Source organism: Brienomyrus brachyistius, chromosome 9 (assembly GCF_023856365.1).
Source record: "Brienomyrus brachyistius isolate T26 chromosome 9, BBRACH_0.4, whole genome shotgun sequence".
Taxonomy (NCBI): Eukaryota; Metazoa; Chordata; class Actinopteri; order Osteoglossiformes; family Mormyridae; genus Brienomyrus; species Brienomyrus brachyistius.
The window spans coordinates 13244966-13268488 of record NC_064541.1 but is presented as its reverse complement, the minus strand read 5'-3'; the positions used below and the strand labels follow the sequence as shown (position 1 = coordinate 13268488).

Here is a 23523-nt window from a genome sequence, read left to right as displayed (position 1 = left end):
TCCAGGTTTGGTGAGCTTCACCCCACAAGGACAGCCTTCCGTCGCAGTGATGTTCACCGCATCTCATCCCCTGTTGCGTAACAGCGTCATAAAATGTATGAGTGTGCGTGGCAAAGGTGACGTTTATCATCTACCAGGTTTTATTAGCTTCTCCGAATAGTCAGAATCAGCTTACATTAAATAAAACCACCGTGCTCTGAACTCTTCTCGTACTTTTAAATGTACGGATACTTGCAGTGTTATTTATCCAGTGTTTGTTGCCATAGTCTAGTTAGAGGCACACACAGCATCCTCCGTGTGACGTACACCATGAATTATTTATTTTTACCGTGGTAAATAATAAATCTTACTAATTTCACGGTCAATGTTACATTTCAGAAGTCTGAGCAGCAAGTTTTCTGAAGTAGTGTATGCTACGTCTCGGGATGATGTCATTGTACGATGTCATGCTCTCTGCAATAAAAAGGTATAATTTAAATGAGATGTTAGATCAGTTAGATAAGATTGTGCTCACGGCTTCAGTTTTTCAACGAAACGTGTCTTATAATTGGAAGAAAAGGAGAGATGTTTGTATTCGTGTTATTTTCATCTGGCTCTTCTCGATGTCTCTCGAAAAAATGATCATGTTTGGTTTCTGTGACATAATTAAGCTCCCAGTAAAACAACAGCCTGGACCGTTGTCCCAGTAGCCTATATAACCACATGTCTGTAGGTTGGAGAGTAGGGGCTCTGTGGTTATCTGAGAGACACTCGTGTGAAGCTAACCATGTCCCAGTCAGCTGGACAAGGAGCTAAAGCGCTCATCCCTCATTGATTGGTTCAGCTTTTGACGTGACCTGCAAGGCAGAGGACAGAAAGTAAAGCCAGAGAGCCCATCTTGGCAGGCCTATCCTTCGGCGTCACTGACTTTATGTTTTTATGATACTCGTCTGCATTCATTGTCAGTCTGTAAATGCGGATTGAATATTGAGAACACAGATAACCACACTGCATGAGCGATGATTGAGCCAGAAGTACTTCTTAGAGTTCCGAACTGAGAGGAGGGGGGCGCGTTCTCTACGTCACGTGGTATGCTCAGGACGGAGATAAATAGGTCCAAAAGGTATGGGTTCAAATTTTAGGGGCATTTTTGTTGTTTTTAGGGGATTTGTGTTCTGCCATTTTTTGCTTAAGTGTATCAACAGAGTTGTACTCTTTGTCTGGATAAAAGTACGTATTATGTGACAGGGAAAAAATATGAATTCAACATGCTATTAACTTTTCATTTATCCGTCCATCACCCAACCGCTTATTATTGTTCATTTTCTAAACATATTCGAAGCACATTAACGGCACCCTTGCCTTGCGCCTAACTGCCAGTAGATGTCACTCTCATAATACTTATCGAAACCAGGACACTTCCATTGACGTCACGTTACTCCAGACGGGAGGTTGATTGGTTGACTTGGAACGTCGAGGAACATCCATCCATTTTCCGGCTGCACAGGGGAGCAGCCTAGACAGGATTGCATCCTACCTTAAACACATCAGATTACTTAAATACATCCATGGGACACAGAGAGAACATGCATACGCCAAAATGAAGGACAAGGGACAGGATTTGGACCACTAACCGTGGAGGCACGAGGCTGCAGCGCTTTCCACCATGCGCTTGTGTTTATAAGCAAACAGTCATTTTCATTAATTGCTGGTTTATAATCCTGACCGGGAGGCAAAGTATGCCGCTGGCCCGAATGTTAGAAAGTGTCACCTTTTTCGATATTCGAAGATCAAGCAAAATTTACTCACGGCGTCTCCCCCCACCCTCGGTCGGCAAAATGTACCCTACGCCACGCCACGCCCCTCGGTTCGAGCACCTGCCCCTTGGACAGTCTATGCTGTGGATACGCGGTTCAGAGAAGGCTGGGTGGTTATAGTGCCGGCCTTTCGTGTTTTTGTGGTAGGCCTATATCATTCGGAATGAATAAATAAATGGTAAATAATAATCATAATAACATTTGGTTATACTGATTTATTTAGAAACTTTTCTCAAGTGTATTGGATTTTATATTAGGATTATAGTTATTGTTTGTGCCCAGAGGGAACCAAAATATACAGCAAATATAGAAAGTTATAATATATATAATAAAACGCATCGAAAGCCCACTGGAATACAGGACCGCGGCTATTGGTGGTTGGGTGCCAATTAAATCTTACGTCCCTATAACATGAACAGACTGATGGATGGAGTGTATCTGGCAGGTTACCTTACAGTCTGCTTTTCTTTCTAACATTTCTCAATAAGTGCAGTAAGTGCCTGAAAGGGACGTTCAGCCCCTCACTGAAACTAACGCGTTGTCTATGTATTTAACACACCGTAGACAAAGAAATCGCTTTATTGCTAGAAGACTGGGTGGAGTTTTAAAAGTCTATGTTTATTTATATTTATAATTCGGGGCATTTCCGCCACACTTAAAGGATCCTTGTCGGACGCTTTATAGAACATACTGAAATATCGAACGAAGGGACAGCGCCTGGGAGCGGCGAGCCTCCTAGGAGAACATCTCGACAGCATCGCAGGCTGGAGACTGCGTCCGTCAGCAGGTCGTCCTGCCCTTTTCTGCTTTCGCTGGGATCCCATGACTGCGTCCTGCCGGCCAGCCGTGTGTTTACAGCCCACAGTCGGGCAGGTAGATGTTAATAAGGCAGTGCAGCACGGCCAGGGGATCCTGATCCGCTGAAAACCAGCAGGTCTGCGCAGGGATGGCATCTCTCAGCCTGGGGCCGGATTTATTCCGAAAAAAGGGGGCAGCCAGGGCTGGACTCGTCGAAAGGAAGAACCTGATCACAGTGTGCAGGTACCGTGAACATGCCCCGCGGTGGCCGCAGCTGGTGTGAGGTGCAGTCCGAAGGATGCGGCTTTATGTGCTGCAGGGGGATACTAGCGGATACGGCGTTTCACGGGGCGGCGAGTCGCGGTCTTCGCCTCTTTGTTTTGCTTAGGACAGACGCGCCTTTTAGGTGTTATAATAAGAGGTGAAACATGAGACTAAACGTGCATCGCATAGTAAAATCGGCGAGGAAATTCGTAAAGCACACAAATGCTGCAAAAGTCAGTGTGCTTGGATGGGAGGGGAGTGATTTTATCTTAACAGAGCAACTCATACATGGCTTGTAACTACTATGTTGGTCAGGTATTGCAAATACTGGTAAGCATTTAAAATGTATGTTTTAAATGACCCAAGGCATGGTTTGTGGGCTACTGATGTATTTTTGGCTCCTAAAGCGTTTTAGATTTGCGGCGAATCCAGGTACAAAATGTTTGCAAACGGCTATGTTTGCTGCGCTGGATGAAATGCATACTGGCGAAGTTGTTCCGGTGCCGGAGTTGACATTAGGCTGCCTCTCATGCTGGGTGTGTCTCTCCTAATCTCATAAACGTCTCGTCTTTTTTATTATTATTATTTTTGCAGACCTTCTACATCATTATACAAAAAAGTCTTAAAACATTAAACCTCCTCTCTTTTTGTTCTGAAAAATACGCAAGAACCAGTAAAACCGTAACCTATGACTAAAATAGCTTACAATGGTCAGTTGTAGGTTTTTTCCCTTAGAAATAAATTAATAAAAAGCGTTGGTCTTGATCAAACATAGAAATCAACCCTCTGACCTGCTCTGGCGGACCAGGTAAGACAAAACTCAGTCAGATCGATTGATCGGGACGTTTGACTTGTATGTACGAGTTCGTTTTGATTTGATTAGTTGTGTCATGCATACCATCGACTTGCTGATTGTTCCTCCATGTTTCAGTTAATAACTTTAATAATTGTTTTCTTGCACTGATGCACTGGAAAAAAAAAACCTGACTTAATAAATGTTGCACCACTGGTTTGGATAATTGCAAGTTACCTGTGTTGTAATATCTCCACTTTAGATGAGAAGCCTTGGAGGTTTGTATAGGAAGACGGAGATTTGATGAAGATGTTTCACACTCCTTCAATAGGACGTCCCAGAAGTTTTAGTCCCATACAAAAAGCAATTTCTCCAACATATATACTGTCACCTTGCATTTTTTTCATACTGAAAACTATTTGGTATTAACTCCCGAGAAGCACAATTATTTTCCAGATGGTTCAGAACTGGCAGGCACACTCCTGCACATCTGAGTGCCATGAAACTGCAGACAATGAGGGAGAAAATTTTAATACAATTATAATAATGTAACAAAGTGAAAAATCCCGTGTCACAATGGTAATGCAGTCGGAAGCTTTTAAAATTCCTGCCCAGTGTGTGTTTGGTGCCACCCTGCAGGCAGAGATGGAGACACAAACGCGTGCCGACCATTAGGTATAACGGTCCGGTCCATTTCCGTGGCTGCTGCAGTCTCATCGAGGGAGGGGCACTGAGCTGAAAACTATCAACACAAGCCACCTGCCACAGACGACTCGAGGCTGCCATTAGTGGAACGATCAGAGTGATGTGAGAGTAATGAACAGAGAGTTTATTACCATACGCATCAAGGCTGATGAAATGTTTAACCACGTAGGCAGAGGATGTGGACAGAAAATGCAGCAGGCAGAAGTAAGCTGTGCATAAAACGCCGACGGGGGGTTCAGTCAGATCCCGGCGTCAGTGGGCATGGTGTCTCCTCTCTGGACTTGATGCAGCTGCGGATTTGCTGACATGTGTCGCCGCGACAGGGAGACGTGCTGTGGGTGTCTGCGGGGAAACATGCATTCGGGGCTCTTTGTGTCTCGGGCAGAAAGCTGGGTAGCGACGGGCAGGAAGCAGCTTTCTGTCCCATTCTGCTATTTCTGGAAACTTCTATTGAGAATCTCATTCCGCTGCCCGTGGCGTTTGGTGTGGCTCTGAATGACAGTGGCTGAATCAGCTTTCCTATCTCCGCTGTGGGATTCTGCAGGGCTGCTCCTATCAAGGGCTCCTTTTCTGATTAAAACTCCTACTCCCTTTCATGCAGGCATAAGTCGTGGTGTGATTTTATTCATATCCTTTGGGGGTGCTGTACCCTTGTAGGATTATTGTGCCCCTCTGCAGGGACGGATTACGGACCGGGCCAGCGGGGCCGCTGCCCAGGGGCCCTTGGGGTGCAGGGGGTCTGTGGGGCCCCTAGCCCAAAACAATTTGCAACGCTTATCAACAGTGTATTTTCGTTTGTCTATTTTAGAGGGCCTACATTGTATGATCCTCTGCCTACAAGGGCCCCTGACCCTATAGGGAGGGCGTTTGGCTGCCAAGGGCCCTTGAATTGTGGTGGTGGTGGTGGTGGTGGTGGTGGGGGGGGGGGCGGCCTCGCAAACGTTTTGCCCAGGGGCCCACACAACCCATAATCCGTCCCTGCTCCACTGTAATGCCCCCCCGCCATGCGCCTCGCACATGTACAATTGGTATTTCCTCTCTGTGTCTCACACCTGGGTCATGATTCCAAGGCATGTATATCGCTTTGAGGTAAAAAAGGACAGATGAGTAATACTGGTCATGCCAGGGGTTTGTGGGGGGTGGCTGATGAGAAGGCCGTCGGGGGGGAGGGAAAAGGACCATCAGGGCAGATGTACTTTGTACATTGTACTTAGAAGTCATATCTTTTGTGCTGGGGGTGTGTCCATCTCAGCCCCCCCCCTCCCAGTTCTTACAGTGTGGTGTGACATCAGACTCGCTTGATAGAAGAATGGAGCCGAGATGCAGAAATGAGCCTGTGAGTGAAGGAGGTGCGACTCACTCCGGACTCACTCTGCGCTCCATTGTTTCAGTGATACTGAGTTATGAGATCAATCAGGCCCGTTAACCCTAATCCTCCAGAACCCCATCAATTAGTGTCATAACGGCGGCCTGGCTGGTTTCACGCCACTCCTGCTCTGTAACGAAGGCATCAGAGTCATCTGGTATTTAACGCTGCCATCGTCAGTCAGTAAATCCTCACGCCCGACCTGCAGATGGAGAGAGTTTTAGAGAGAAATCAGCGTTTCGTGGTGGACTAACACGTGTTTTGTAACTCTAGCAACTGAAATATCTGGGAATTCCCTTTCACTAATTCTTGCGTGTAGTTATACCTGATTAATCCACGGTGGCTACTTTGCTTGAGATCGGCCCTATCAGACGTTCGAACCCTCAACCTGACCAAGTTTTACATTTTACACCATGATCCGGCTGTTGTGGACTTTCTTAATCTACCGGTGTGAACTTTAAAATGCTCTGGTGAGCCGGTAGAGTGACATTTTGGCTCCTCTGTATGTAAAGTGTACACTTTGTCTTGTCGGTCGATGGTGGCGGCATCGCGTCCTCAGACCTCGGAGTTTGTGTGTTTGTGTTCTGCTCCACCTGTGTCCATGCATGTTTCTTCCCAGAGAAGAGGTTTAGGTGCACTGGTGTCCTGAAATCTCCCTTTCTGCATGTATCTCCATGCAATAAACAGTAACAGTGCAAAGAATTTCAGGGAAAGTATTGCATGGAATTCCATAGTAACGGCTCGGTAATGAACAGTATTGCACAGTGAGTATCGTACAGTGAATGAGTTTTCTATGAATTTGGCGGTTCTGGTCCATTCAGACAGTTGGTCGGTCTCATCCCCTGCAATAGGGTGACTTCTTGGAGAGTCTGATGGCCAAAGGTGGGAACGACATTTTATGGTGCTTCTTGGAGCAGTGCAACCGTCTCAGTTTGTTGCTTAAAGTGCTCCTCTGCTTAGCGAGACGACCTGCAGAGGGTGGTGGTCAGTGTCCAGTATAACCAACAGTTTCCTGAGTGTCCCTGTTTCCTGATGCCAAAGTCTCCAGTGAGTCTGGATCCGCTCAGCTTTCTTGTTCAAAGTTTTTTATGGTATGACAGACTTCATGCGGAAATTAATGTACCCAGAAGTGCAGTCTGTTAGTCCATCGATATCCTCACCATATGGTTAGCAGAGGACATCCCAGTCAGGAGAATCCAGGTTAGTCAAGGGTACAACAGCTCGCCTTATACTACTTGAGTGATTCTGGTTATTTAAGGGTCCAACAGCAGGCTATCTCCCAGGAGTCCGTGTTGTTTACTGCTCCCCTGCCGCTCCCATGTGACTGATCTCTTAGCGCAGATGGCCTCAGACTTCTGTTCTTTGTCAAAGGCTTGTTTTGAAAAGCTGTTTCTTTGGTGTAACGCTGAGCGGAAATGTAGTATCTTATCGCTCGGTGGCAGGAAATGAGCGCCACCCTCAGTGAACGGTAGGCTGTACGCCGCTGTCCCCTAATCCTGCCTTCACATGTGGGAACGTGTCCTGAGAAGCCAGGCCAGCCTCCATTTTCAGGCGTGATGAGATCGCATGAGAAGGTGTATGCTGTTAATAATTTTCAGCGTGTGTAGGTGCCATTTTACCTGGCTGGTGGGTCCCCGCAGAGGGTGAAAGGAGGACTTGTCTCACTGGATGGCCCATTCCCATAATCTCCACCACACTGACCTATTCTTGCAGTGTACCTGCGGGAGATTTTGGAGCACCAGCCTATTCCTGGTTCAGCAGAAACCAGACAACTTCTTCATCTCTCAGGACTTTAATTGCGGGCTGGGACACATCTTATACCTGGAGAAGGAGTGATGTTTACAATTAGCTGGTTTGGCCCAGAAGCTGGACTCTGATGAAGCAGAGTGTTCTGCTTTTGTCCGATCATAGTGGTTCTGGTGTACTGTTCCTCCCACAGTAAGGCCCCAATCCAAGCTTCCAGAAGGTTTTAGTTGACATTTACCGACCGGGTTTGACTGTCCCAGGAATGTTGCTGATTTGTCTGAATGGGAAAGTGCGGCATGCCTGGTGCCTGCAGATGTGTTGGAAGCAGCTAAAAGCACGTGTCCAGTGTCACCTGTCAGTCACAATCAATGTCGTCTCTCTGAGCACAGGGGGGTGTGTGACGGTACTATGATGCAACTTTACTGGCTTAGCGAGGTTTCTTCGGGCTTACTTCTGAGTTTTGGGTACTAAGAATCGTAACTCAATTTTAAACAGGGAGTACAGTCATAGTAATTTGTGCTGCATGCCTTACCTGCTCCGAACCAGTTTAAACACAGGCTTTCAGGAGAAAACGGGCCCTTTCGCCAAAGAACTTGGCTGATTCGGAGCTGCTCTCTGAGTATATAGTAGTTATGGGTGATACCATTGATTTTCTTTTCGATCTGATGTTAAGTAATACCAAGGTTGTCATTATGATACCTAACTTTGGTGCTGGTCCCTTTTTGCAGCCTCTTGTCAGGGGCGGGTTACATCTGCCAGGGGTGGCTGAGGGTGTTGACAGTAACGATTGCTAGCAAAGGGTGGGTGTTATTTTTCATCCTTAGTGTAATGCTGACACCACCCTTTCCTGTGAATGTGCACAGATTCTGGTTAAAAAAAAAAAGCATTTTACCAGACTGTAGAGAAGGTGGGTCCAAGCAACTAGAGGAGACAGGACCGAAACATCTGATTGGTTGGTCCCACGTCCTCTGTTTACTTGGACCCACCTCATGTACTGTCTGATTGGTTCAGAGAGATCACAAATCATTTTTCGTTATGCCTTCAAAACATTTTTCTGCAAGTAGAACTCCCATGAGCTTATAAAACACTGAGTCAGCTTACTGAGTTGTTAACTAGTGCCATTTAACTTTGAGGCTATCAGGGTTAGTTAAAACAGCTGAATTGAGTTAACTCTGGGTAAACTTGCTTCATAGTGCATTGGCCAGGTGTCACTTGAAGTTGTCGCCGGAGGATTTATGCATGTTTACAGCTATTCCTCTCACAATTGCTGTATTCGCTTCCCTTCTCACTGTATGATCTTTGGGGAACCATCTGCAAAATTTCATATGAGTTTAGCTACAGAACTCCGCTTGTCAGCAGCATTACTGTCATGCATGTTCCGACTTGCCTGGACTCGATTTTAATTACAGGTACTTAATTATTTGGGCCGGAGTGTCCGAAGGCGACGGCTGCATCTTCTTTAAGCCAGAGGCTGTGCCTTCCTGCTCCGTCACGTCGCCGCTCTCTCTCAGCGGAGCTCCGTCACGTCGCCGCTCTCTCGCTGCGGATCTCCGTCACGTCGCCGCTCTCTCTCAGCGGAGCTCCGTCACGTCGCCGCTCTCTCTCAGCGGAGCTCCGTCACGTCGCCGCTCTCTCTCAGCGGAGCTCCGTCACGTCGCCGCTCTCTCTCAGCGGAGCTCCGTCACGTCGCCGCTCTCTCTCAGCGGATCTCCGTCACGTCGCCGCTCTCTCTCAGCGGATCTCCGTCACGTCGCCGCTCTCTCTCAGCGGATCTCCGTCACGTCGCCGCTCTCTCTCAGCGGAGCGGATCTCCGTCACGTCGCCGCTCTCTCTCAGCGGATCTCCGTCACGTCGCCGCTCTCTCTCAGCGGATCTCCGTCACGTCGCCGCTCTCTCTCTGCGGAGCGGATCTCCGTCACGTCGCCGCTCTCTCTCTGCGGAGCGGATCTCCGTCACGTCGTCGCTCTCTCAGCGGAGCGGATCTCCGTCACGTCGCCGCTCTCTCTCAGCCGAGCTCCGTCACGTTGCAGGCTGGCTGAAATTGGCCCAGCCTTCTCGCCCTGATTTCTGCACATCTGGACCTGGCGTTCTGGCAGCTCCTTCTCGGCTCTCCCACACCTGATTAGCTGATGATGGTCTATCTACGGCCCTGACATAGCCTTAACTGTTAAGATGTTTCCGCTTCAGCTTCTCTACCTAACTGGCTTTATTTATAAGCCTTTCATGGTGCTAATTAATGTCTGGCCCTTCGCCTTGCCGTTATCTGCTCCTTACTGTTCTTTATTATTAATGTAGCTGCATGATTCCATCAGATTAACAGGCTGAATCGTCCTTGTGGTGACGTACAAGCCTTTTAATTGCATTTTCTCACACTGTGATCAGTCAGCCGTCTTGTGTCAGTTTTGTGTCCTTCATCAGCTGACTTACCTTTGGAAACATTTCATGGCTGAACGTGTTTAATATCTAATATAAGTTCTGCTAACATGCACCGGGGGTTCCGCTCTGATTCCTGGATGCCAGGTTTTAGAGATTATGTTTTATTTAATTAGTGTCTGATTGGCAAGACTTATACCAGGAGAGACTTACGTTTTTGAAGTGAGACCTTGTTAAGAGCTACATCTCACAGGGTTGGTAAATCCACTATAATGACTTGAATATCCATGATTAGAGGGAGGGAAATGGAGACCCACCCTGCAACCGTGGAATTTTACCTGCTGAAAGGCAGAAATGCCAAGTAAACAGGGATTTGATGCTGATGTGGGGGCGGGGCTGTTTTCTGGCCTGTCACCGTGTGATTTGCTTCATCGCCCCGAATCTGTGCAGTGGGTTGCTGCTTGTCACGCTTCTCTGTGTCTCTCACTCCTACATGCGTTGCGCTCTATCCGGTCCCCAGGAAACCGGGACCCCTGGAAAGGGTTCCAGTCATCATTAATTTGCATTCTGGCTGAATTAGCCAGCAGCTTGCGGTGAGATTGGTGGGAAGAGGGTCAGCGGTGACAATACGGAAACTGGAACAGACGCGTGGATGGCGGGAAGGGTGTGGACTGCTGTGTTAAAGCGTCTCCAGTGGCTCAGGGAGCGGCGGGGGCGGCGGGGGGGTGACGAGCCAGCCCAGAATGCTGCGTTCTGCAAATGGCATGGTCTCTGGTTTGGCAGGCAGAGCACCTGGTGGGCTGATGAGACAAAAAAGGAGCATGCCCCCCCCCCCCCCCCCCCCCCCCCAAAAGGTGCCTTTGTTCTGGGCAGGTCCTCAGACACCTATTCTTCTGTAAGCATCTTCCATCCAAGGTGGTTACACGTTGTAGCCCCCTAGCCCCCCTTAAACATGCACAGGACACTTACAATAGCCTAAAGTTGGGCAAAATCATTAACACGCTATTTTATAATAAAGTGTTGAATGTCTCATGTAATGTATTGAATATTGTACTGAAAGAGAAAATCAGAAGGGAAGTGAAATACCAATCGTAAAGTCGAAATATGACACAGACCACTGTATCCCGGGGAGTGTCTGTATTTAGGAAAGTAATGTCATGGACTTTGACCCATGCATATATGATCGGGAGAAAATATACTTTTAAAATCTACACCATGATGCATTAATTCAGCCCACCTGCGAAACACTGATTATCACTTCAATTTTTCGCACTCGTCAGCCGAGTGACACGTTTGTTAACTAACCAGCCCGGACGTGTCGCACGCACACAGTTCACGCCATCATCTCTGAGTCCCAGTCTGCCCCGTGCAGGTTCTCCGTGAAGACCCTGATCGACCGCTCTTGTTTCGAGACCATCGACGACGCCTCGCCAGAATTCGTCAACTTCGTCTGCATCCTGGAGCAGATCCTGAGCCATCGTTTGAAAGGTAGGTGCTGCATGAAGGTGTCTGCTGTCCGTCCCTTTGCTGAATGTCAGCTGGAGCTTCCTGTCGATGCTGCTGCTGTCTCTGAAGATGTGTGTGGAGAGAGGGCTTACACTCCGAGGACCTTTCTCACGCTGGCATTTACGCGGCGTGTTTAGCATTCTCTGCACGTCCCGTGTGCCGAGCCTAAATGCGTGTCAGTACTTTCCCTCAGCCTGGGGCTGACTTCACATTCCCGGCAGAGAGTGTGACTGACAGGACTGGGAAACGGCGACAGGACAGCCATAGCTGCGGGTCCGGCCAAGTGATGCAGTGACAGGGGCTGTAGCATTTGGGGCAAACCGACACCCACGCAAAGATGCGATAACCTAAACCACTGGCCTGCAGGGCGGTAACACTGTCTGGTTTAGAAGTGGCCACTGTCATGTGTGCTTCACACTAGTTTGAGTTGAAAGTGTCTCCACCTTGCATTTATAGCACGAACAAAAGATGGAGCTTCATTTTGGATGAGTCAGTCGGCATTTCCTCCACTTTAAATGAAAGACGTCAGACCTATTGTGCCCTGAGTGAACAGCTGGGATATTTTAACTATAATAATCAGTGTGATTAACGGAGGTTTCAGAAGATAGTATTGAAATAGACTGAATTAAAAAGCCGGTGGCAGCGGGACTTAAGATTTACTTAGAGGGATTGGAACCAGAAGCCGGATACATGAGAGAGGATGTGACTGTTTGAAGAAACGGGAAACCCATAAGTGCATGTTCCTGTGAAATTTGCCACAGCATTGCCGATTCTGTTCCCGACGAGGTGCGTTTGTGAAATGACGGCCGTCGGATCTGGTAATCGGTGTAGCAGCGGCGGGGAAATGTCAGCCTACTGCCACAGTCCCCAAAGGACTCGGAGGAATGGAAAAATACATAGTCCTTATTCAGAGTTTCTGCAGGTATCCAGCTAAGCTGTGGTTTAGGGAAATAAACAGTTTATGATGGTAGCTGGAGGGAGGGATTTTGTGGCTGGATGGTGACGCCGTCGAGGGGCTTTCCTGGTGCAGGTTACACCGCAGAGTGATGAGCCCACTAAGCCACACGAGTTCTGTGGCGAAACGTGACATTGCAGCATCGTTAGAGTCCGACAACATCTCCACTGCAGCGTGGACAAAGGTCACTGGTATCGTAGGCAGGGCGGGACACCGAGGCACAGAAACCCTTATGCTGCAGTGGGAAGTCGGAGCAGGGAATGACATCACGCCTGAGCTAACCCCGTTGCAGTGCGACAAGTCGGAAAGCCTCTTAGCAGTACCAGTTCCAGCCAGGTTCACTGTTAGTCACTGTTAGTCATTGTTAGCCGTACCAATTTTGTGCTTACAAACATCATAGCAACAGGTCCACAGATAGCAGTTGGCCAGAACTGTGTCTACAACCGATTTAATGAGACACAAATAAGATATAATCACTAATAAACAGTATATAACTGCAATGGTCTCCATCAGACACTAAGCATATGCTTGTGCAGTACCTGGTTATACCTGATTGGCTTCGCCATTTGCGTCTCTTAGCCTCAGATACTGGGCTGCTTGAATCTGTGGAGATCTTTCCCATTAGTTGTGTTTGCTTCAAACAGGGTCAACCGTTTGACCTTTGTTATCTTTCTCCCAATTGTGACAGGCTGATCAAATAGGGGGCCCCTTGGTGGCCACTGGGCCCTAAGCAGTTGCTTGGTAAGTTTATACCTTGAGTCAGCCCTGGCTTCCAAAGCCTTGCTTTGGAGAAATAGAGACATGCAGAGACTCCTGCTTTGTTCCACAGACCCCCGAAGTGCTAACAGATCCTCCTTTCACAGTTAGAGCAAAAAGATAAGACTTACTGTCTGCCTTTCGACTGTGGTTGGTGACGCGCTTCATTTAGGCCGTTCTGTGGACATCAAAGCCAAGTGAAGAAGAATAGAGGAGTTTGCAGTCCCTGGAAACGCCCCACCTCTTCAGCAGTCCATACGCGTGTCAACTGGCACACTGAAAAATGACGCCGTCAGTCTTCGAACCTCACAGCAGGGGAATGCGGCTTGGCTTCTCAGCCTCGTGTTTGCCTTTGTTCAGATTATGGATTAATCTTTCCAGACGACACTTTCTCTGCGTGTCTTTGTGTTTAGTGTAACTACAGTCACATTGATACATCCCTGTTCTCGATTTTCATAACTGCCCGAGATGGGTGACCGTAGACTGTGCATGTGAAGACCCTGGGTGATCATTCGTCGTCATTTAAGCTGATGCGTGACGTAATTTTAACCTGGAAATAAAATATGGGGCACTTCTCATTTGGCTGAGACGCCTCTGACTCAGTCCCGTTCTCATCACTTATTGAAACCATAGAGCGGCCTGTTCCTTCACATTCCCACCCTGAGGCTTCCTAAGATTCATCGAGTCTCTGTGTCTTTGTTGGGCTCGGATTCCTCTAGAGTCCCGGTGCTGCTTGGGGATGAGCAGAGGTGGCCGTCGTGCCTCGAAAGGACGTTCATCTTAATCAGGTTTTCTCATAATCGGCTAATGTATCCTAACTGTAATTTAATGTAAGGAGAAGAAAAATGACTTCTGTGGGAGGACTTGTTATTCTTGTCCTCCTTAAAGAAGACTTGGCCTGCGAATGTCTTCGGCGTGATGGTGCCTGTATTGGTTTTGCAGCAGATGTTGTTTATACTTGTTACTGGGTGCTGATTAATTTCTTGCTTCTTTTGCGGTCCTCTGCTGATGATGTCATGTGCCTGTAGTGGAAAGAGGGACTGTGGGCTGAAAATCTGGAAGGGATGGTGGTATGGTGCCCTTGAGCACCACGGGGTGCTGGATCTCCAGATGGGCGGCAGAGGGCGGACCTGCTGTCACTCTCTGGGGGAAGCCGCGTGACTGAAGGGTGGTCAGCGACCGTTCTGATGGACCCCTCTCCCCTGCTTCCAGGGCAGGTTACCTGGTTTGGCTATGAGAGTCCTAGAAGCTTCTGGGATTATATCCGCGTGGTCTGCAGCAAGGTGCCTCACAGCTGCATCAGCAGCATTGAGAACATGGAGAACGTCCGCACGTCCCGGGCCAAGGTGAGACCAGGGCCTCCAGGCCAAGTCAGAGGATGGGGGGTTTGCACTGATCATCTTTGATGGATAAAGGGAGGAGGTGGGGCTTGGGTTCATGGTCTACCACTAGCTGAGACTGGAACTTTCCAGGTCCAAGGTAAGAATGTAAAGTCTGCTCGGGCCAAGGTGAGACTGTATCCGCCAAGAAAACACAACGGCGGATGAGGCTCACATCTCACCAGGGTCCAGGGCCATACGGTGGCCCTGTCACAGGGAGAGGTGAACGGTAATCATCTCCAAAATCCAAAAAGCCTAAAATATACCTTTTTACTGAGCAACCAGGAAAGATAGAGGTATCTGATTAGGCTGTTTAAAAGGCCATTGTGATTATGGCGAAGGAAGATGACTGCATCTTGTCTGCATTTCCTCATCTGCCAATCACGGATGAGCTCTGATTAGATCGGTTCCTTGAGGGTAGGTGGGTGGTGCTAATACAACGTAGGGATGACAGGAAGACATACTGAAGCACCATAATACAGCATCAGCCAACCATGGTGAATGCTGTCCAGCATTTAAATGGCCCTCGATTGTACCTTCATGAAGCCCACAGTTACCACACTCTGCCCATGGGGTCAGGCTGGAGAGCGGCTCCTTTTGTGGGTTTAAATGCCCGTTTCAGGGCTGTGAGGGACGGACACACCTGAAGAATTACACACCGTCTTTGAATATTGGAAGAGAGTGTAAAATTCATTCAAGTGGAGGGAAAAAGTGATATATTTGGAAAAGTAGATGTAGGGGTTGAGAACCTGAACGCTGTTGGCATGAGTTAGAGGAGAACCCAGCTGAAGGACCTTTGTACACTTACAGTGCTTTGGATCAATCCCTGAGGAGTAAGAGTGCATTTAAATGATGTATGTACAGAGACATGGGTGTCCATGTAGAGGTGAGGAAGGGCTGATTCCTGGTTCCTGTTTTGTACCTCAGGGCCGAGCTTGGATCAGAGTGGCTCTCATGGAGAAGCGTCTCTCTGAGTACATATCCACAGCGCTCAAGGACTACAGAACCACCAGGTGATGCAGATCTCTTCATCGCGCAGACGCTGACGCCGCGCCCCCCAGGACCATCCGCCTGTTTCAGTGGCCCTGGGGCTCCTTACAGTCACGCCGGTGTCTGGCCGCTTCCAGCATGAACATTGATCTCGTTGTGTTCAGCTTTTCCTATTGAATGTAGTACTCTGCCGCGCATCGGCAGGTAGCTGACGTTTAAAAAATCATTTTGGATTTTGCAGTTTGCTCAGACAAAACTCTGCTCATTTGGATGCTCACTTACGTCAGTAACTCTCCGCTTATCTATTTCAGTTGAATTATACTTGGTTACTTGACAATTTAGCGCATGATGTAGTGTAGTGGTTTCCCTGGCAACACGTTTGGCATTGTATTGCCACGGGGATGTATTATCTCAGGATGGCTTAGTGCTTAGCCTAGCATGGAGGGTGTGACTTTGGTTGCCATAGAGTACTGACATGGTAGCCTAACAGTCACCGCAGTACCATGGCTTAAAACTGTCTGTCTTTGTGGTTGCCATAGAGGTTGATTAATTATTTCTCAGACTTAAGCGTTCGTGTGTGCTGGGGGAGTCCTTGCTTTTGTTTTTAAAGGACACTGAAATACATTCAAGTATCCAGACCCTGTGCAATGCAAAACAGAAGCTTTCCGGCGACTCGAACGTGCAAACGAGCTGCTTCTGATCGATACAGGCGCTTCTATGGTGAGGGGTCCGTCGTCCTGGGAGAAGAGGCGGGGCTGCTGGCAGACATGCTGATTGGGCTGAATGCCATCGACTTCAGGTGGGAACGGAGGCCCCCCCCCCCCATCACACTCCAGTCAGTATAATCTGATGGCCTCCCATCAGCCCTGCAACTGAGGCCACACACACGTACACTTGGGGGGGCGAGGGAGGGGGGAAGGCATCAGACATGCCGGAGATGCCGAATAAGGAGTCGGCGTCACTAAGGGAGATGCCGGTGTCATTTCTCCTTCTCGTTCCAGCTTCTGCCTGAAGGGGGAGACACTGGATGGCAGCTGCCCGGCTGTTATCGACTACACCCCCTACCTGAAGTTCACCCAGAGGTACGAAAGGTGGGCCAAGAGAGGAGGCGCCTCGGGGGGGGGAGTTTATGCACATCGACGCTGGATCCGGCACCATCACCCCTGAAATCGGATCGTCACCTCCCCCCCAGCCCCCATTGTCATTGGTTCGACATTGATCGACATTGAGAGAGAGTTGGCCGTAGATGACAGAACTCATGAACAAGAAGACATCATAATTATTGTGTAATTTAATAAAATATGTAGTTTTTTTTTATTTGCTTTTACGCACTTAGCAGAAAGTCTGTGACAGTCGTCATCTATCAGTCCCCCCCATTTCACTGTTGCCCGTCCCGTGCCCCCTCCCGCTAATACAGTGCTCCCCTTTCCTCTGTCATCCCCGCCCCCCAGCGTTGACAGCATCAGCAGTGACGAGGAGGAGATGAGGACCTTGGGCAGCAGCGGCAGTGAGGCCAGCACCCCAGAAACAGGAGGCTCCGCCCTCCTCCTGGACCAGAGCAGCTGGTTTAACAAGTGCCGGAGGGTGGAGCAGAAGTACAGGGTGGCACTGGAGCAGAAGGTATGGAGGCGCTGCCCAGTCATGCTGATTGGAGCAGGACCGGCTAGGTTTCTTTAATAATAATAATAATAATAATAATGATGATAATGATGATGATGATGTTTATATAGCACCTTTCCGAGCTCAAGGTCACTTTACAAAATCAGTAGCATCTTGGAGTAAGACTAGGGCGGGGTCGGCCGGGGGAGGTGGGGGGCCTCGTTGTCCGGGACACACTCCCTCTGACTCCCAGGTCACTGCTAGAGGAGAATCTGGGGAAGCTGATGTAGGCCGTTACTCGATCTCCCCGGTGTCTTTAATCGCCGCTCGCTCTCCGCGCCGCCCTAATTGGATTTGTAGCCATTAATGACGGGCTAATGGAGACGCCGGCAGCTGATTCGCCAGGAATCCGCCATATCCGGCTGCCTCATGCGGTATGTGGGGTTTCTGCGGGCTTTACCCCTGTCCAGGGGGCCACAGACTCCCGTGTCATGTGGGATTTACAGGAAGATTCCCCCTGCACACAGTGTGGCTAAAGTGAGGCTTAAAATGGAGAAAACTATACATCCACGAAAGGTGTAGTTTGACAGCCTCCTTTCCTGCGCACCCTTTCCTTCCTGACTTATCGAAACGTTACTGTAATGTTTTATTTTAAGCATCGAATGTTTTACTGGGACAAAACCCGTCTTACTGGGAATTGTTCCTGTTTATGAAATGACTGTTTTAAATAAGAACATATGAAATTTACAAACGAGAGGAGGCCATTCGGCCCATCAAGCTCGTTTGGGGAGAACTTAACTAATACCTCAGTTGTTAAAATCTTATCTAGCTCTGATTTAAAGGAACCCAGGGTTTTAGCTTACACTACACTAACAGGAAGACTATTCCATACTCTAACTACAAGCTGTGTAAAGACGTGCTTCCTCAAATTCATTTGAAAATGTTCTCCCACTAATTTCCACTTATGGCCACGAGTTCTAGTATTTAAACTGCCTCTGCAGCACTGTGAGTGGCTGGTCACCTCACAGACGTCCTGAGTTTCTCATTTCCTCTAAAGATTTATGGCTTTTTAATTTCCATTACTCTGTTTTGCATTTCTGCATCTGTCCGCATCCCGCTGGCTGTGATTAGACCTACTGTGCATGCGTTGTTCTTCCATGGGCATCTGAGGCGAATCTTTAAGTGTTTAAATGAAACCCCCCCCCCGACTCACACCACTGAGTGTCTGCCTCTTGCACACATCTGACCTTCTGAGTGACCTTCTGAGTGACCTTCTGAGTGACCTTCTGAGTGACCTCAGGGAGCATTTACAGATGACACAGCCGCAGGTTCAGCAAAGTGGTCTCTGCAGGCTAATTAACCTTGGCTTGCTTTTAACCGAGTGGACCATCTCCATTTGGGTTGGGCGTTGTTGCTAAGGCAACGTTGTTATTCTACGTGATTCACTTTTTAACGTCACAATACCGATGCTAGTATTCGGTGTCGTACTTCCTTCTACTGTAGCGATTTCAGAACTGGTCATGAACCCACAACCTCCTGTTGTGGGTTCCCCTTTCTTCATGGCCTGTTGCCCTAATTACATGTTGTATCATTACTTCCGTCCCTGTTGTCTTTATACAGATCCTGGTCCTATAATTCATCCGGATATCCACTGCATTTCTTTGATTTGTACTCGCATATGACCATATACAGATGTAATGCAAACGGTTTAGTGTGGTATCCCATGGTGCATTGGGAGTGAGGCCGGCACACCAATTTGATCAGCTCCCCCCCCCCCCCCCCCCCCCCCCAGGGCTACCTGGAGGAGCTGGTGCGGCTGAGGGAGGCCCAGCTGTCGGAGTCGGTCTCCCAGAACAAAGTGCTCCTCCAGAGGCTGGCCGAGGCCGACCTGAGTCACAAGCTGGAGAAGGAGCAGCTGGAATACATCGTGCTGGAGCTGCAGGACCAGCTGTGAGTGCTGCACGTGTGAGTGGGTCTTTCAAAAGTGCCAGGACCCTGCAATTAGAGACCAAAGCAGGCATACCGTGCTGGTTTTGTGTCTGCGCTTCCATCAAACCCTCGGCACTGCGTGAGCCGAGCTGCGTTGGCTGTTGTGTGTCTGCTTTGGGCGGGGCCCTTATGGAGGGCCATCCTGTAAATGAGACCATCTGCCCTTCGTAGGGTTAGAGCTGAGAGTGCAGAAACCTGAAGTGACGTTTAAATCACTGTAGGCATCCCTCCCCCCCCCCCCATGGCCAGGCCTGACCGCCGGGTCTGGTGTAACAAGGCTTCACATCCACACTATAGGCCTGGGCCGTAGACCGCCAGCTGGAGTGAGATAGATGATGGTCCACGGAGAGAGTAACGATGATCATAATGACACTGGCGCCCTGAGCGCACGTCACAGAGCCTCCCTGTGTGCCGCCCCAGGACTGTGCTGAAGAACCACGACCGGCAGTCCAGGCAAGAACTCACGGCTCACCTCACCAAGCAGTGGCCATCGCCGGGATCTCTCGACGCCAACGCCGTCGCCCTGGATACGCTGCTGTACAGGAAGGGCACCGGCCAATGGGAAGAGTGGGTGTCTCAGGCTTCTGGGTGGGCACCATATTACCCTCGGAGAGTGCTGAAACGCTCCTCAGATTGTGTCACCACACATATTCTTCTAAACACACCTTGGGCCACTTGGGGAGGCGCCACCTGAAATCAAGGGTGTAATGCATCCTCCAAAGGCCTGGTGGCACTGTTACTTTCTGTGCCTGCATTTAAAGTGTATTCCTATTAAAAATACTGCTTTACAAGGAAGGGGCTGAGACTCTGGGTGTTTCTCAATGTCAGGATCACAATGATCGTCCTTGCGATCTTGGAAAGAGCCTAACTTGCTAACTTGCCTCCCAAGAACAAACTTGGAGCGCAATGAATCATGGGATTAGTCTCGTTTGGCCAGGATACAACTGATGTATTTGGGGCGGGACAGGAACAAGTGTGTTGCCCTCAGGGCACATTGTGTTATGGTGTGTTGCCCTCAGGGCACGTTGCGTTATGGTGTGTTAGTGTAGGCTATGTACCGTGTGTGGTATATGTATTGTGTCTCTTGTTGTAGTAGGATGTGATTGTATTGTATGTAGTGTGTGTGTGTGTGTGTGTGTGTGTGTGGTGTATATATTGCATATCAATGTTTTAGTAATGTGGGTATTAGAGATGGCACGATATTTTTTTGCTCTGAATCTGATACTGATATAAATATTTTGAGAATCTGCTGATACCAACTTACTAACTTACAACAACAATCTGCTTGAAAAGTTTTGGGCATAAGTAAATGTCTATGAAGTACCGAACAGCCGGAATACATTGTTGTTGTTTCAACAGCATCGAGCTTGATTATCATTTTGTTATTGCCCATGGGAAACGCTTATCACCCTGAGAGCAGATGCCAGGCCCAAACTGGGGGGTAACCCACTGGAGCTGGAAGGTAGATGCCAAGGCAGATAACGGGGGGTAGGGGACTCTGCCTACAGTGATTCCAGCTAGTAAGAGATCACTTCCTGTCAAGATGGATGGACTCCAAGGCCTCCCGGTCTCGGTGAGGAGAACCAATGGGAAAGTGACGAGTGCAGATTGATGTGCTTCACAGAATCCGAGCTGCAAATAGACACTGGCTGCACACCAGTAGGAATTTTAAAGGAAAAACAAATATGAAAACTGAAAGGGGGTGGTATAGCTATCTTTATTAACTGCTCAAACATTTGAAGGTGAACGTGGAAAATCAGCTGCTGGCTCTGAGCCTGAACTGTTAAGATCGGATGCTAGCAGAGGTGCCATTAGGCCCCTTGGTTACAGGAGACCGTTGTTCTTTGAGGTAGTTCCTGAGGTAATTACCACAAATTAAAGGCAGTGACTGCTGAAGTAATGCTGGTCCTTCACATCCATGGCTGCCCCCATCATCCCAGGGGGCACAGCACTGGCAAAGCCCTGAATGACGGCACCGTTTTCTGAGAGGAATCCGGTCAGGCTCTTCCATGCTTTATGCAAATCACACAGGTGTCTGTAAGCCTGAGGAACAGTCTGGAAGCAAGCAATGAGGACCCCCTCCTCAATTTTGACTTTTTTAAAAAAAAAAATTTAATTGTGTCACATTTAGTACTGCTTTTCACTGTCATGGTGTGCTGTCGCAGGCTGTATTTCCCAAAGGTGATATTTTCAGTTGTGCCTTTATGATACATGGCCCTACTGATGCCTTGTAGAATGGAGGTAATTATCCCGATAATGAGCTTCCCTCCCAGCGGTGCGGGAGGTCGACATTTTGGTGTGTTTCAGCCTCTGTTTGTGTCCTCACATTGGGCCGTGACGGGCAGCATGGTGTCCCACCACCTCGAGTGACACAGCGTGAAGGAAGAGAAGTGACATTTTCCACATCGGCTCAGCAGATGGTGCCCCCACCCACAGAAACAGTGTTGAAGTGGCTCATGGGCTGAAACCAGCGCAAAACAGTACTGTGCTGCTTTAGAGGCCCTCCGGAGTGAAAGGTCATCGAATCGGGAAGATCATTACTGGCCTGTTGGGGATTTCAGCAGAGCAAACCCACAATGCTGCTGGATGCTTTGTTGGGGTAGGATGTGGGTTCGGAGTTCAGCCCAGTTCAGGTCCTCGAATTTTTCTTGTTCTGGTCACAGGAAGAGTTTCCAGAGTTTGGACCAGCTGTCAGCTGACATGACCCTGTCCCAGACGTCGCTGGACCCGGCTCACACACAGGACCTGGAGCCCAAGCCGGGCCGTTCCCGCTGGTTTAGTGAAGGTACCATCAGTGCACTGCGTCCAGTGCTCCCAGTCAGCCTGTTCTTATGTTCCTAGCCCCTCCCTCACCTGCCACATGCATTAATGAACACCTCACTTTTGCTACAGCCTTTCGCTAATTAAATTTTCCTTAACTGGCTGATGCTGTATCTGAGGCATTTAACAGTGTTAGTTCTGTTGTTACAGGGGACCCTGGATCTTCACGGTGTTCCATTACACCCTCAAATTAACCTCTAATCCTGTAGACCCCATCCATGGCGTCAAATGCCTGCCCATGATTACTATGGTGTCTGTTCATCCAATCAAACCCCCCCCTTCCTCTCCCAAGGCAAAGAAGACACCCCCTCGCTACGTGGCCTGTGTGGATCTCTGACGTCCGTCGCCAGCTACAAATCCCTGGCCAGCCTGAAGTCCACTGAGTGCCTTGTGAGTCCCAGCGCGGAGATGATCAGCCCAGGGCTCATGCCCCCCTGAACACTATCTGGCCGTAGCCTCCCCCCCCCCCCCCGCTGGGGAGGCTGCACCCACCACTTTGGACTGACATGGTTACTCTTCATGTCTGTATGTTTCTTGGTTTAATAGAACATAATTTAGGTCCATCTGTTCCAGTGAGATTTCTGTGTGTGTTTTTTATTTCAAAGCATTACCAGGTCAGAGTGTCCATTACTGTCATTCGTTATCATCAGATGTTTTTTTTTTTTGTACTGGTGGCTATTAACAGACACACTGGACTAAATGCTAGCATCTTATCCGAACTCGGCGGTTATAGCAAGTATGTCCTGTCACGCAAACGACAAGACGTCTCCAGCAGCCAAAGAACTAATGGTGGTGTGACTCCATTTCGGTAGTGGATGGGGGTGGGTGGAAGTGCAGGCAAATCAGCTGTAGTCTTTAGTAAGCATCACCCTCGGGAGGAATCGGGCAATCAGCTCTGAGTTTGGATTTGATAAGGGTATTTATTTATTTATTTATTTTTATTATTTTGGCTTCACTGTACGTTTCCCTGACAGGATACCAGGAGGGGGCGGTATTGAGCGTCTTATGTACTGCCCTGTGCCTTCATACCCCTCCAGCCCCCGTTTATATCCCTCTGTTGCTCATCATGAATGTCCCTTGTCTAGTGACACTATTAAAAGGTTTTAATTTGCATGATCGCCCCCAGTTTGGAGGTGACTTTGTGTACCTAAAGCAGAAGCTGAGCATCACATAGACAGCACCCATAAGCCCATTTAAGCCCAGGCTGCAATGTCTGCTGATATGCTTTGTGGTGCTTCTGGAGATGGTCAGCTCCATCTGTGTCTGTGCAGCTTCCAGCGACCTCATCGTCTAATCCCATGTTTGTGGATCTTAACCTCGAAGCACAAGACGCTCTCCTGAAAGCCTCATTTGAATGCTGCATGAGGCTCTGGGGCATTAAGCTTACTGTGGATTTGCTGAAATGGGCAGCAAGCCCCAATCTATCATGGCTGTCTAAGACAACAGCGATATGAAATCAGGGCTCATTTACTGCATCGACTTCCCTGCACAAACGGAAGTGAATCCGTGTGTCGCCGTCCTTTTATATGCTTGGAAAGGTGGCGTTGTTGAACACTCGCGTAGTCAGTCAATGAATTACCATGGATACAGAAAGAGATGGAGCTGTGAAGTAGACGTCGAAGTGTTTTGGTGGTAGCGATATGGTGATTATCCATTTTTAATGTCTGGATCTCTTTGTTGATTATTTG

The 23523-nt window shown here is 48.7% G+C and overlaps 1 protein-coding gene across 7 annotated transcripts; it reads left to right on the top strand.

The window, feature by feature from the left end:
• Positions 1 to 2102: 2102 nt before the first annotated feature.
• On the top strand, positions 2103 to 22308 carry rundc3b (RUN domain containing 3b). Of its 7 annotated transcripts, none has more exons than XM_049026058.1 (11): positions 2103 to 2837; positions 11214 to 11329; positions 14271 to 14404; positions 15365 to 15450; positions 16137 to 16226; positions 16429 to 16518; positions 16879 to 17047; positions 18819 to 18976; positions 19436 to 19603; positions 21679 to 21800; positions 22128 to 22308. In XM_049026058.1, exons 1-11 carry the CDS (start codon positions 2743 to 2745, stop codon positions 22271 to 22273), a joined length of 1374 nt encoding a protein of 457 aa, XP_048882015.1. In that variant the 5' UTR covers positions 2103 to 2742; the 3' UTR covers positions 22274 to 22308. The 7 variants fall into 7 exon arrangements, with proteins under 7 accessions (XP_048882015.1, XP_048882017.1, XP_048882016.1 ...); XM_049026060.1 differs by having other exon boundaries at positions 2107 to 2837; positions 19436 to 19582; XM_049026059.1 differs by having other exon boundaries at positions 2108 to 2837; positions 16429 to 16509.
• The last annotated feature ends 1215 nt before the right edge of the window (positions 22309 to 23523 follow it).

Excerpts from the sequence above, each read along its gene's own strand:
- rundc3b (XM_049026058.1), top strand. The coding sequence starts at position 2,743 with ATGGCATCTCTCAGCCTGGGGCCGGATTTATTCCGAAAAAAGGGGGCA. Across the intron at positions 11,330-14,270 it reads CCTGAGCCATCGTTTGAAAG|GGCAGGTTACCTGGTTTGGC; the intron begins GTAGGTGCTGCA and ends CCCTGCTTCCAG. Across the intron at positions 16,519-16,878 it reads TTCACCCAGAGGTACGAAAG|CGTTGACAGCATCAGCAGTG; the intron begins GTGGGCCAAGAG and ends CCCGCCCCCCAG.